Raw genomic sequence first — 14,233 nt, forward strand, 5'->3', positions numbered from 1 at the left:
AAGTTAGCTAAGAAATGCTTTGCATTTATAACTTAGTAAATATTACTTTGTGATAGCGTGAGAGCGGTATAAGGCGAAGCGGTGTGGCAGCCATATATAGTGAAGCATTTCCACTAATTGTGGCATGCACTGCATTACCTAAGCATCTTAGTAAATCTTTAAAAAATTGTGGCCGTATGCTTGTAAGCCATTTTTCCCCTTCATATCACATTTTTATTCGCAACCATGGTTTCACTTGTAGACGGAATTCTCAACCATTATGAAAGAAAAGGGACCTCCTCGTGGACAAAATTCACCATTAAGTTCCGCATGATCCTATTGCAACTACAGTTTAATAGTGCCCACTCCACCACCATTCATTTTTGTAAATGAGTAAGGTAACCACTGCGCCTCAGTTAGGTAACACGTGCACCTATGTAGGTGCAAACCCAGTTGATCATGTGGCTGTTGATCATTATGCATTCTGACTGAGCTCATTGGGATCATTTGATAGCTTTCAATCGCCCACTTGCGACGCAGTTTAACACGCTTCTTCACACTAGGTGACGTCTGTATATTGTTTTCTGCGAAAATAGTTTCGAGCAATGATTTGGATGTTCGGTGAGACACCTGTTTGTCACGCAGAAGGCCTGTGTTCAATTTTGTTTACACACAGTAGTGTAGTATGTTACCTTATAAAACCAACTTCAAATGTCCACTCACTGCATGATGAGTTTTTTGTAGCGAGTAAGAATGATGCTTTGAGATTATGCAAGTATAAAATGCGGCTCGGTCACATTGTTTTCGTGATCTGAATTGACAGCAAGTTCCCACTAAAATAAAACGCCATGTTTCTATTCAATGCAAACATCAGTACCAATGTAGCAATCTTTTTTTTTTGCAGCTATGTGTTTCGCAATACCTAGCGCTCTTTATAAGGTGCACCCCGTGCTTGATGCCCGAACGCAGTCATCCTTGCAACTTTTTCTTCTTTCTACTTTTTTTTCATAGGCATTCATTCTATTTTTATACAATTGCTGCACATTGTACCCCTCTATCTCCATCGATTAAAGTAGATGGTAAAGATGTCTTGGACAGGAAACAGTTGTTAGGTAAAGTTTTGTTCATCTGATGTGAACAAAAAAACTTACAACAAGTCCACAGAGTAAATGATGATTACTGGGGCGAACGAAGCATCCGTTCATCCATCCATCCTTCTGTTCGTCCGTCTGTCTGTCCGTGCATCCATACGGGCGTTCATCCTTCCATGCGTTCATCCGTCTAATTGTGCTTCTGTAAGTCTGTCCGTCTGCGCGTCCATGCGCCCATTCATCTGTCTGTCGGTCCATGCGTCTGTCTGTCCATCTGTCTGTGTGTCCCTGCATCCAGCTTTCCGTCCATCAAGTGAATAATGCTCCAAGTACCGCCATCCCACATCATTTCATCATTTATTTGTCATGTACAAGTATAGCTATCCAGCGGATATTCAAGGAATAAACAAAAGGTACGACTACGACACGGGACACTCGACCCATGGCGTAAGGAGCTTCTTCCCTAAAAGAAGCTCTGTTTGCACATGCAGCTCCATTTAATGGTAGTGCTATGTCACACCTGTCCCGTTATTAGGGAGGCGATCGCCGGGCTAATTCCAAGAGCCGAAGTATCGGCCCCCCGAACCGCACCACGAAAGCGTGGACAATTTAGAAGTGGTCCTTATTGGTGCGCCAGCGGACGCCGGCTGTGGCCCAAAGAACAAGTCAGAGCCGAGAGTTGATAAACAAACAAATTATATTTTCAATAATGGCAGATCGAAAATAATACACAAAAATGCACACTCCACACTAGTTGCATACAATATGTCACCAATCAAACCAATCAATCTACGTGCTGCACAATACAATCAGCCACACTTAAAACAACGGACACGGACAACAATACGCACTACAATGCAGTCGCATGCATTTAACATCCAAGACACTTAAAGACTAAAGAGATAGAAAACCTATTCAGTCCAAAGTCCTTGGAACAAAAGTCTGAATGATACTCTTCCGAGAATCACTCACTCAAAGTCCAGCGTTGTTGTCGTTCCGCAGCCCTCGAAGTTTCTCTTCCAGGAAATCTCCCCGGAGTTTCTCTTCCAGGAAAACTCCCGTCTTCAATTGGCCACTCTTCAGACTTCAACTTCTTCGCCGGAAGACCGTCGGCTTCACACACGCAGCTGTTGCCCGCGTCTTCGCACGATAGCGGTAAACCCACGCTCTTGCCTGTAGCTCGAGCCGTCCCTACGGACCAAAACTTCGCCGACTACACGGCGGAATCTCTACGCACTCTGGCGCTCACTTCCGTCTCCTCCTGTTCTGTCACTACGGGCAGAACCTTCGCCGACTACACGGCGGAATCCCTACGCGCTCTGGCGTTAACTTCCGTCTCCTCCTGCTTTCTCGTCTCGGCTGCTCGATTAAATACGTTCCGCGCCACCTTCCAGAACGTTCTCCTAATTTCGTCGGCGCGACGCGCAGCGAAGGCTGGGGAGAGGCACGAGACGGTTCGACTGCCCTCCCCGGAGGATGATTCACTCGGTCTGACCCCACCTCCTTCGTTCTAGAAAAATCGCGGCCTTGCTGGGCCGCCGATGTGGGGTGAGGAGGATCGTCTGCGAAGCCGTGCTTCTGCGGGGAGAGCGTGCGCCCGGGAGCCTTGGATGTTTGCTTTCTCTTTTTTTTTCTTTTTACCTCGCGGCGTTTCTGCCGCCCGTTGTCGCAAGGATTTGGCGGCGCGCTCTTTTTTAGCGCTCGTTCTGTGACATGCTAAAGCGAAACGTCTCTGATCTTGACACTGTGAGGCCCGAGGAACCACAACAAGAAATTTGATAGCATGTGGTACACGCTGGGCCTCTCGAACTAAGACTATGCCCTGAAACGTTCACACTGTCTTGCTGCCAAGGAAAATGCCAGCTGGTTGAACTCCCAAAATAACACCTAATACCACAAACAGAGCTAAGCAAAAGCTACACGATACAACAGTGATGGCACACGCACAGCGCCTTCACTTTGTCTAGGTAAGTTAAACCCTTCCTGCACGCACAGTGGTCCGTCTGACGGTCCCGGCCGCACGTCGGCTGCGTTTTTGAAGTTCGTGAGTAGGACACGCGCATCACTGGTTCGCAGCACGTGTCACGCAAGGCGCACGGCAGTCGTGGTTCCCACACACTCTCCTCTTGAAAGAAGGGGCTTCACTCACATGGTTACCGTCATCACCTCCCATGATGACGTTCTTCACTTCGGGTGCCACCGATGCAGTCTTTGCATCTGACGTCGGCCTTACAAGCGATGCCCAACATGCCCGTGATATTCTCACTGTCACCGGGCTCGATATCTTGATGTAACCTTTGTTCTTCGAAGCAGCAGTGGTTTCCTTAGCTTTTATCATGGCAAATGAAGCTCCGTCCTGTAATTTGCGCAGGACGCCACAGAGCTTATGTCTGCACAACAGCGCCTCGCTGTCGGCCATTCACGAGTTGTTGGACAGGCCGTTCCGCAGGGGCATGTGGGTAAGCTCACTGTCCGCGGTTTCAGTTGTCATCATCACCGTGACCTTGCCATTAAGCTTTGAATTAGGAGTAGTGGTCTTATTGGACTGATCTCTGCCGCTTGCAGGGGCGCCTTTTGTGGCCTCCGCCACAACTGCTGCTGCAACTTTACCCACGGTATGCGTCTTTGCAACGGCATCCGCACTAGGTGTAGGCGTGCGAGTAGTACTGGCTTTCGCAGCAGCGGCTTGGTCCTCATCGCTGATGTACTCATTCAAGTCCTGGTTTAACAATAGCGTACACAAGCAAGATTGTCTCAGCCCCGCAATTTTCGTCTTCGGCCCCAGAAGTCGTCAAAATTTCTATGACGTTTACTTCGTCGTCTTCGTTATCACCGCCAGCTTCATCGCTGTGCCCACTAGGGTCGACTTCACCCTGGTTCCGCTTCTCGCTTGGTCGGCCTGTTCCAGCTTGCCTTCGCCGAGCACTTTCTGCTCTTGGTCCTGTGCCGGCATGCCCGTTTGCTCAGGCAGAAGTGTCACCCATCGTCCCCCAGCCACGGTCGGGACCATAATTTCTTTCGCTTCGATGTATACACCGTAGTCATTTCGTCCATCCGTTAAAAAGCCTCCCGAAACCCTTGCATTCTTGCTTCCATATCACTGGTAGGAGACACGCAACACGCTCATTGGCCGCCAGATGAAGGGTTCATGCCTTCTTGCTGCCAAATAAATGATGCGGGTCAGTTGAACTCCAAAAATAAACATTTATTAATAACACTAACAGAATTACGCAAAGGTTACACGATACAGCAGTGCGGGTACACACACTGCCCCTAACCTTCACCCCACTGGAGCGCACCCTTACTGCGCGCACAGCAGTCTGTTGCCACCTCTACTGGCCGTGCCTCGGCTGCCGCTTTTAGTGTCCGCGAGTATGACACACGCATAACTGGTGCGCAGCACTTGTCAAACAAGTCGCACGATCGGCGTGATTGATACAGTCCCCAGCATGAAAATAGTCGAATCAGCAGTGTTCCTCCAGAAGATTTTAAACGACCTTGCTGTGTAGAACTGTTAGAAGTCTTTGCTTAAGCGCTTGCTGAAAAATTTACAGCGTTGACCATAGGCTTAATATGCGTCCACATCAGGCAAACTAAATTTGACAAATAACTCCTGGGGCATGCAGAACAAGCTTGCATTGGTTATATCGTGGCAAGGGTGGTAAGTTGAGAAATAGCGCACTGTCAGAGAAGTGTACCTACTTGTGCACGGGAATCGCTTCAGCCGAGCTCTAGTTCAAAGCATTTGACTGACATGTGGGGTTAAAGTCCCCAAACCACCATATGATTATGAAAGACGCCGTAGTGGAGGGCTCGAGAAATTTCGACCACCTGGGGTTCTTTAACGTGCACACAAATCTGAGCACACCTCTAGTTTAAAGCAAACGTATTGAAAGTCTCTCCTGAGCAGGATACAACAGCATGTGCCGTGGTGGACTGTTCAGTGGAGGGCCACGAGTATAAGAAAGGTTCGGTTTGAACATCGCTATCACTGTCGCTTTGTGAACCGACCGATGAGAGATCCCAAACAGTGGATTAAAATTGTATGGTGACCGATGGCGATAAAATGATTCGACATGATGGCTGCGGAGTGGTGTCTACCACGGAGATCTTGTTGCAATTCAAAACAGGGTCACATGGTGCCGGATTCAGATTTTATGTAAAGCATATTTTCACTGCCGGGTGGATTGAGTGCCTCGTCAGTTGAAAAATTCTTGTAAGCAGAAGACAAATATTTGTATGCGTATCTCTCTCAAGGTCTCAGTCAATTCAAAGCAGCTGTCGCATTACCACTGATGCCATTAGTGTGCGAGTGTGTCTTCAGGGGTGCTCAATGTAGCAGGGCGACCCCAGCAGAACTGGGCGAGAGTTGCCTCTGGGCCACAACATACTCATCACGAGTAAAACCAAATGGAGTTGAATAGCACAGCACTGAATGCGTCCAAGATCTGAGAAGTGACCACGGCAGGTAGTATTTCGAATAGAAGTCGTATGTGTCAATATGGGATACGCAGATCTCACCAAGTCGTAACACTGCAATGTGAGTGGCGAGGAGTAGTCTTGCTGTACCAGTTTAGAGATCTAGAACTGTACGAAACGGGAGCAAATCCTCATGTGGAAAAGGCACTTGCACTGGCGTGCAGGTTCACAAAGCTGGGGCATGTTTCACTGGTGCACCTCTATTAAGATATATGGGACCACGTCCCAAGAGAAAGTGGATCTGCTTTTGAGTACCGAGGGTGCGCATTGTATTCGGCGATTGTATATCAAGCCTTTCCACTGGTGTAGTTCGTAAACTACTACGCGCGTGGTGTCCGACCAGAGTGAAACCTAACGCCTGGAGGCATGGTGACGCTGACATGGAAAACAGTACGAAGACCAAGACAGTACAGGCGCACATACAATCGCACGTTGCACAGTTGAATCAACTAGCCGACATGTTAAACCTAAGCACTTCAGTATTGCTTCGCTATACAATTATAGCTACGTGTACCTTGTTCGGCTGGCGTCACTCAGTTATCGCGTGGAGCAGTTCCAGTCTCTCCACTTTTAGGGCTTCAAGTGAAAGTGCTTCATGAACGTTTGTAGGACGACCGAGCTACGCAAAGGTCTGACTTGAGACTTCACAAATGCTTATAGTTTAAATGACCTCCTTAAGGCTGTGGCGTCAGCTTGAGAGGCACTATGGTTTTTATAGGGCATGACTTATAAGTGCGGGACCACCGAGATTCACGATAGAACTCGCCATCTTGTTTTCATAATAACATTGCTTTAAACACGGTGTCAATGGGTTGGTATAGTGATTATCCTATCTATTTCAGGGACGACCACTTACCATTGACGAGCGTATTAATGTGTGTGTCATTGACTGCCATTGCCAGGTTGCCACTAGAAAAACAAAGCAAATTTTTAGCCTCACACAACAGTGCAATATCGTCAACTAAACACAAGCAAAAAAAACATTCTCTCAAATTACCTATATTGTCGAGTACTTTAAGTGATGCAAACCTGTGTTTGGCTAGTATCTGGAACTTTACGCTGTGAAGTACAGAAATACTAGCTAAAAAATTGGACAGAATCTACATGTTACACTGTAAATGTCGTCGAAAGACGGTAGTCTTGCGTCTGGAGAGAATGAACAAAACGTTTATTTGATGTTCTGCGCAAGCAAATCGGTGAATGGTATTATAGAGGCGCTGCGTTACAATGCCTCGAGCGTGTGGCGGAGGCGAACGAGCGCATCGAGGCACGTTAGACACAAGTGCCATCGGGCAGTTATCTTCGAAAACGAAGCGTGCAGTCCGCGGAGAAAGATGCGTGCCAGTCTCGGAGGTGATAAGGTGTAGAACGCAAAGCGACGGGTGGGTGCCACCACCGTGACGTCGGAGCAAAGTGTTGGAAACGCCTTTTTGAGCATCCCGTTGCACTCTGAGCGCAGCACGATTAAACACTGCATCCCTTGGAGTTACTTCTGTGTACTTATTCTTGTATAAAGGCAGACCTAGAAAACATCGAAGCGGTGTTGTGGCTCTTCAGATATGCGCAATAATTGCTTTTTAATTGACAATCGCACAACTATGACCGCTAAACCTTGAGCAATATTGGTGGGCGCTGCGGATAGGGTTGGCCGTTTGGTGCCATTTGAAGTAGCGTGAGGGCGGACAAACAGACAATTGTACAGACAGACAAACAGACCAACATTTTTGCGTGGAAGGTGCCCAAGAAAGACTATCGTCTTTAAAAGTCGTGATGGAGCGACGAGCAAGCGAAGCAAACGCATAACGTCGCTCGCTCAGAGCTAGGGCAAAGTGTGTTTCGAAGGAGGGAGGGGGGAGGGTTGGCCCGGCCGAGGTGGGACTGCGAACGCCGTCAGTGCCGTCTACGCGTCCTTCTTCCTTCCGTTTTTGTTTAAACTCTTCGCACAAAAGAAGGAGCTGCCACGAACTAAACCACCATGTTTTATAATAATAATAATAATAATAATAATAATAATAATAATAATAATAATAATAATAATAATAATAATAATAATAATAATAATAATAATAATAATAATAATAATAATAATAATAATAATAATAATAATAATAATAATAATAATAATAATAATATTGATAATAATAATAATAATAATAATAATAATAATAATAGTAATATAATAATAATAATAATAATAATAATGGTCGGATTTCCCGGAACCCTCTACTACACCGTCTGTGATATTATTATGGTGGTTTTGGGACGCTAAACTCAATAAGTATTTATAATTATTAGACCACAAAAAGGTTCACACGGCTGAAGAGAGAGGCCGCTCACCAGAATTGCGGTGCGCTGCCAAGCGAGACTGCTGTGCTCTACTCGGTAAATGTAGCAAGTGACGTATTACAGCGGTAACAGCTAGACACGACTATGCTGTACTTGAATAGAACTTGACATCACTTGGCGATACTTTATACAAAGTATCATAATTTTGCATCGCGTCGTATAACTTGGCATCACTTCGTACGACCATACCCACCTATGAACAAATCAGCTCAGTTCTACCTTCAACGTTTCAGCATTTTCTAAGCAGCAAGAAATGCTGAAATATTTTAAAAAGCGCTCAGCAGGCACTTATAATCCTGTGCAGAACAATGCACGTACCTGAGTAGCTGCAAAGTAAGGTCACAATGTGTAAACTGGCATGAGTTCATCAGGTTAACGGTAGCGTCTCGGGCACTTAATATGTCGGTTGCGCAGATACACTCAGAGCTGAGTATGTCGACTGTCAGCCCACAAATTGTTCTGCCAGCGATATCTCGATCCTGAAAGAACAAAGCATGAGAAACTAAATATGTGAACAAAAAAAAATTGCCCGCAGCTTCCCTCGGGGGAACACTGAGGAGGATGCGGAGCATATAATTGGTTAACGGGGTGTTAAAGTGCGACTTACTTGGGTCGATGGCTAAATTGGTTAACGTGGTTGTGAAATGGGGTGTTAAATTGCGACTTACTTGGGTCGCTGGCTAAATTGGTTAACGTGGTTGTAGGAGGGGTGTTAAATGAGTGAACACGTACGACACGTATGCGAAAGGGCGGTGTTTATTTATTGCGACGAACTTTGAGCACGATGGCTTTTTGGTCGGTAAAGTGAAGAGTGAGTGGATCGGGTTGCAGCGGTCGTAGGTCGAAATTTGCAAAGACGTGGTCGATGCAGGTTCCGCGAATGGTGGTCGGCTGGTGGTGTTTGCAGTCGTCGTGCGTTGCGCGTTTCAGCGAGTGTCGCGACGCCATGTATTCGACTATCCACCCGCTCTATCGCAGTGAGTTCGCTTACGACGCGCGAACGCCCTTCGGGACCCACACGCAGACGCTCGAGCGTTTCGAGCAATCGATCCCAGTGCAGTTCGGAAGCGGACAGCGTGAGGAAGACGTGGGGCCTGCCTAGTTGGCGAATCATTGCAAAGAGTTCTTTGCGCCGCTCTTGCCAGTACTGAATCGTGTTTGGTATTCCGCGCATGAAGCCGAGATCCCGGTTGAGCTTGCGTCGAGAAACTCGCGTCCGCCGCTCTCGAGTTGTTGGCGGGTGAACGAGTCGGTGGTCGCGTTCGTTGGGAACGTCATGGTCTTTTCGGCCACGTTGAAGCGCATAACCTTGGCGGCCATGTACAGAGGAGAAGCGCACGCGGTGTGTAGAGGAGGAAGGGTGCACAGATGGTGGGGGAGTGAAGCGCGCGCGGTGTGTAGAGGAGGAAGGGATGCACAGATGGTGGAAGAAGGAGGAGGAAGCTTGCGGACGGCGCCGCACTACAAGCCTCGAGTATTAGATGCTCCGCATCTAAAAACTTCCTTTATAGCGGTAAGCGCTAGAGGTACGTTATGTTAGCGTGAGAGCATTGAAGAGCTCATTTCACAGAATGCCGGCCTGGGCGTCATTGGTTGTGAGTGAAGAATGACCTCGTTCGTCAATGAAAAATTGTGTCATGCGAATCAAATAAATAATTGAATTCCAGTAAAGATCAAACCCTAGCCATCTGCGCGGCAATAAGTTGTACCATATAGCCACAATAAAAAAACGATACGTGAATATCATGTTGTGAAAGGAATGTCCTTATCGCAGCATATGTCAGGCTTCAAAAAGAAGTGAATTGAGCAAGGAGTGAGTGTTTTGATACCAACCCAGCACAAATAAGCGCTCCAAAGTATTTAATAGTTACCAGCAAGAGACGCATCAACAAGGGTTACAGTTGCGTAGATTCTCGCGTTGCCCTACGGACGTGTAGTGGGTTGTTCACTGACTCACTAAAGCAATAAATATGGCATAATGCCCGCTTAAATGTGCTTGCAATAGCCATTCAAAGAAACGTTGAAACGGCCAATTTTACACGCACAGTCGTTGATTTTATAACGCCACGGTAGAGACAAGCATGCATAAGTGGATCAGGCTAGCTGTTGAGCGGAAGATGTGCTCGAGTCCCAATAGCGCTTCTATAATCTGTTGCCCAGCCGCAGTGGTCTAGTGGATAAGGTACTCGGAATGCTGACCTGCAGGTCGCGGGAACAAATCGCGGCTGCGGTGGCTGCATTTTCGATGGAGGGGAAAATGCTGTAGGCCCGAATGTAAACATTCGACAGAAGTCTGTCTGGTTGGGTATGAAACTGGGAGATGATTTAGACTCCAACCAATTATCCGATTGGCAAGGTACGATGCAGTGACCATAGAATGGGGTGGTCTCGAATTCACCTAGACTTGAAGAAGGAACGACAGAAACTGATACGCAAGAAGCCAATCAATGAACTAGCACTGAGATTGAAAGTACACGAATTCAGAGTGTCGCTTCAGAACAGGTACTCGGCTCTTAGTGAGGAAACCAACCTTAGCGTAGATACAATGAATGATAATCTGACGAGTATCATTACGGAGTGTGCAGTGGAAGTTGGAGGCAGGGTAGTTAGACAACACTGGCAAGCGTTCCCAGGAAACGAAGAATCTAATTGAGAAGCGTCAAATCATGAAAGTCTCAAGTACAACAGACAAAATAGAACTGGCAGAGCTTTCGAAGTTGATTAATAGGCGTAAGGTGTGCGATGTAAGAAGGTATAACATGGAGAAAATCGAACACGCTCTGAAAAACAGAGAAGCGTCAAAGCAGGGAAGAGGAAACTTGGGATAGCAAAAGTCGGATATATGCACTAAGGGACAAAGAAGGCAAAATAAATACCGATATGAATAGAATAGTTAAAACAGTGGAGGAGTTTTACAGAGATCTACAGTACAGTAGCCAAGACAACCACGACCTTAATACTATAAGAACTAGCAGTAATCCAGATGACACCCCACCAGCAACAATAGAAGTCAGAAAAGCTTTGCAGAGCATGCGAAGAGGCAAATCTGCTGGTGAGGATCAGGTAACATCAGATCTGCTGAAAGATGGAGGACAGATTGTGTTAGAAAAACTAGCCACCCTGTTTACGAGGTATCTCCTGACGGGAAGAGTACCAGAGTGTTGGAAGAACGCTAACATCATCTTAACACATAAGAAAGAAGATGACAAGGACTTGAAGAATAACAGGCCAATCAGCTTGCTCTCTGTAGTATACAAGCTATTTACAAAGTAATTGCTAACAGAGTAAAGAAAACATTAGAATTCAATCAACCAAAAGAACAAGCAGGATTTCGAACAGTCTACTCAACAATTGACCACATTCATACTATCAATCAGGTAATAGAAAAATGCTCAGAATATAACCAACCACTATACATAGCCTTCATAGATTAGGAGAAGGCGTTTGATTCAGTAGAAATATCAGCCGTCATGCAGACAGAGCGAAATCATGGCGTAGATGGAGTATATATAAACATTCTGGAAGAAATCTACAAAGGATCAAGTGCTACCCTAGTGCTTCATAAAGAAAGCAACAGAATACCAATCAAGAAGGGTGTAAGGCAGGGGGACACAATCTCCCCAATGCTATTTACCGCGTGCTTACAGGAGGTTTTCAGAAGCCTAAAATGGGAACAGTGAGAGATAAGAGTTAAGGAAGAGTATTTTAGTAACCTGTGCTTCGCCGATGACATTGCATTGCTGAGTAACTCAGGGGACGAATTGCAACTCATGATTAAGGAGTTAGACAAGGAGAGCAGAAAGGTGGGTCCTAAAATTAATCTGCAGAAAACGAAAGTAATGTACAACAACCTCGGAAAAAAGCAGCGCTTCGAGATTGGTAATAGTGCACTTCAAGTTGTAAAAGGCTATGTCTACTTAGGGCAGGTAATAACCGCAGAGCCGAACCACGAGATTGAAGTAACTAGAAGAATAAGAATGGGGTGGAGCACATTCGGCAAGCACTCTCAAATTATGACAGGTAGATTGCCACTATCCCTCAAGAGGAACGTATATAACAGCTGTATGTTGCCGGTACTTAGCTATGGAGCAGAAACCTGGAGACTTACAAAGGGGGTCCAGCTTAAGTTGAGGACGACGCAGCGAGCAATGGAAGGAAAAATGGTAGGTGTGACATTAGGAGACAAGAAGAGAGCAGAGTGGATTAGGGAACAAACGGGGGTTAAGGATATCATAGCTGAAATTAAGAAGAGGAAATGGACTTGGGCCGGGCATGTAGAGCGTAGACAGGATAACCGCTGGTCATTAAGGGTAACTGACTGGATTCCCAGAGAAGGCAAGCGGGTTAGGGGAGACAGAAGGTTAGGTGGGCAGAGATTAAGAAGTTTGCGGGTATATATTGGCAGAAGCAAGCACAGGACCGGGTGAACTGGCGGAAAATGGGAGAGGCATTTGTCCGGCAGTGGAAGTAGTCAGGCTGATGATGATGTTGATGATGATGATGATGAATTCTCCAATTATTCACCCCACGAGTGCTTTGAAGACGCCACTGCATCGTAGCCCCACAGTAACCCCTGAGGAAGGAACCAAGTCAGTTTCGAAACGTCGAATTTCTTAAAAACTTTTGGTTGGAGCTTAAATCATCTCACTGCTGCAGGCCCGTGTGCTCAGATTTCGGTGCAAGAACCCCGGGCGGTCAAAATTTCTGCAGTCATTCACTACGGCATCTCTCATATTGATGTGGTGGTTTTGGGCCATTAAACCCCACATATCAATCTGACTGACAGCCAGCTGGTAAAATTGTGAAAGCACTAAGTACAGCGCCGGCAGCTTCGTATAGCGGAGGCTTGACTTACACACAGATTCAGACCACGCAAAAGCAGCGATCAGATCACGTTCATTCAAAAGTAAAACGGTTTCTGTTGTTTGGGGTTGGCCCATCCCAGGGCTGCAGATGACTGTCTTGCTGCGAAGCAAAAGCTTTAAAAGTGTGCCTTGTGGTGCTCGTTGGTCCATAATCGTCAGAATAAGAGCGAAAACAAACATATGAAACAATCGGAGAAAAGAACAAGCCATTATTACGGTAGTTCAAAAACTGAGCAAGAAGCCATGATTGCAGGGCAAGATGCGGCTTTAGGGAAAAACGGGGGCAACCCGCCGGTGTAGTCTGAAGAGTACATCTGTCTTGCAAGGTAACAACAATGGACCGACAGCTCCTAGAGTGTAGTGGAAAGCGCTAATTACATAGGCTTCAAGTATCCGGTCTGAAATTCTGGCGGTATATGGTGCTTTGAGACAACATAGCGAGTTGTGTAACACAGGATTGTCAGCTCGCTAGTTGGCTACCTGGACGAAATCATCCCTAGTTGCAGTGGGCGCCAAACACAAGACAACGAACAAGAGAAGGAAGATGATTGATTATCTTTTCCGAGACCATGTGTTTGCACTCAGTGCAATTATGACTGAGTGGAGGAACGAAAGCAGCAGTTGGTGTTCAAGATAGGCTTGTTTCGTGCCGTTGCGAAACCGAGCCTCTTGTGTACGTGAAGGTTAAACTTGAAGGCTTTCCCTGAACGCGAAGTCACACGAAAGTGCTTTTCGTTCATGGATTGATTTGTGCGGTTTAACGTCCCAAAACCACCATATGATTATGAGAGACGCCGTAGTGGAGGGCTCCGGAAATTTCGACCACCTGGAGTTCTTTAACGTGCACCCAAATCTGAACACACGGGCCTACAACATTTCTGCCTCCATCAGAAATGCAGCCGCCGCAGCCGGGATTCGATCCCGCGACCTGTGGGTCAGCAGCCGAGTACCTCAGCCACTAGACCACCGCGGCAGGCGAAAGTGCTTTGCGTAGATAAAAGACACAGTATGATTTTAAAGTGGCGTGGAAAAAAGGAGAATGTAGCTGTGTCCCTTGTCAGAAAACTGAACACATGCTGTCTTCGGGCGACAAGTGGTAGTGTGGGTCGAACGTGGCCACGCCAAGAATCAATCGTGGATTTCGATCGCTGAATGATAGAGGATATGAGCTACTTTCTCTTCAAATTCATTGTTAATCGCTGTTGAGAACCACAGTAGTATTATTACCACCTTTTTCACCACTTGCTGTTGGGCCAGTCTGGCGGCCTGCGACGCCATTAGCTGTCGGTGGAGATGCTCGACCACACTGTTGCTTTCTGTATGGTAGGCCGTGGTGTTTTGAAAGCACGTGCGAAGTAGTCTCGCCTGCTCATACTAAAGCTAGATTTGGAAGTGCTGGCTTTGGTCAATGCTTTTACGATGAGCTCTACCGCAACAGGGCACTCTCGTCGCAACACATGTTCCTGGCACTGG

At 46.6% G+C, this 14,233-nt stretch overlaps 1 protein-coding gene across 3 annotated transcripts in view; it reads right to left on the reverse strand.

Moving 5' to 3' along the window:
- The window catches only part of LOC119165856 (venom metalloproteinase antarease TserMP_A-like), a 76,019-nt gene that overhangs the window by 21,018 nt on the left and 40,768 nt on the right, over positions 1 to 14,233 (reverse strand). For all 3 annotated transcript variants that reach the window (XM_075872007.1, XM_075872006.1, XM_075872005.1), the window contains exons 7-8: positions 8,214 to 8,374; positions 6,406 to 6,458 (exon numbers count right to left, since the gene is read on the reverse strand). In XM_075872007.1, coding sequence (XP_075728122.1) covers positions 6,406 to 6,458; positions 8,214 to 8,374 — 214 coding nt within the window. The remainder of the gene's footprint in view (positions 1 to 6,405; positions 6,459 to 8,213; positions 8,375 to 14,233) is intronic.

Source organism: Rhipicephalus microplus, chromosome 8 (assembly GCF_043290135.1).
Source record: "Rhipicephalus microplus isolate Deutch F79 chromosome 8, USDA_Rmic, whole genome shotgun sequence".
In the NCBI taxonomy this organism is placed as follows: domain Eukaryota; kingdom Metazoa; phylum Arthropoda; class Arachnida; order Ixodida; family Ixodidae; genus Rhipicephalus; species Rhipicephalus microplus.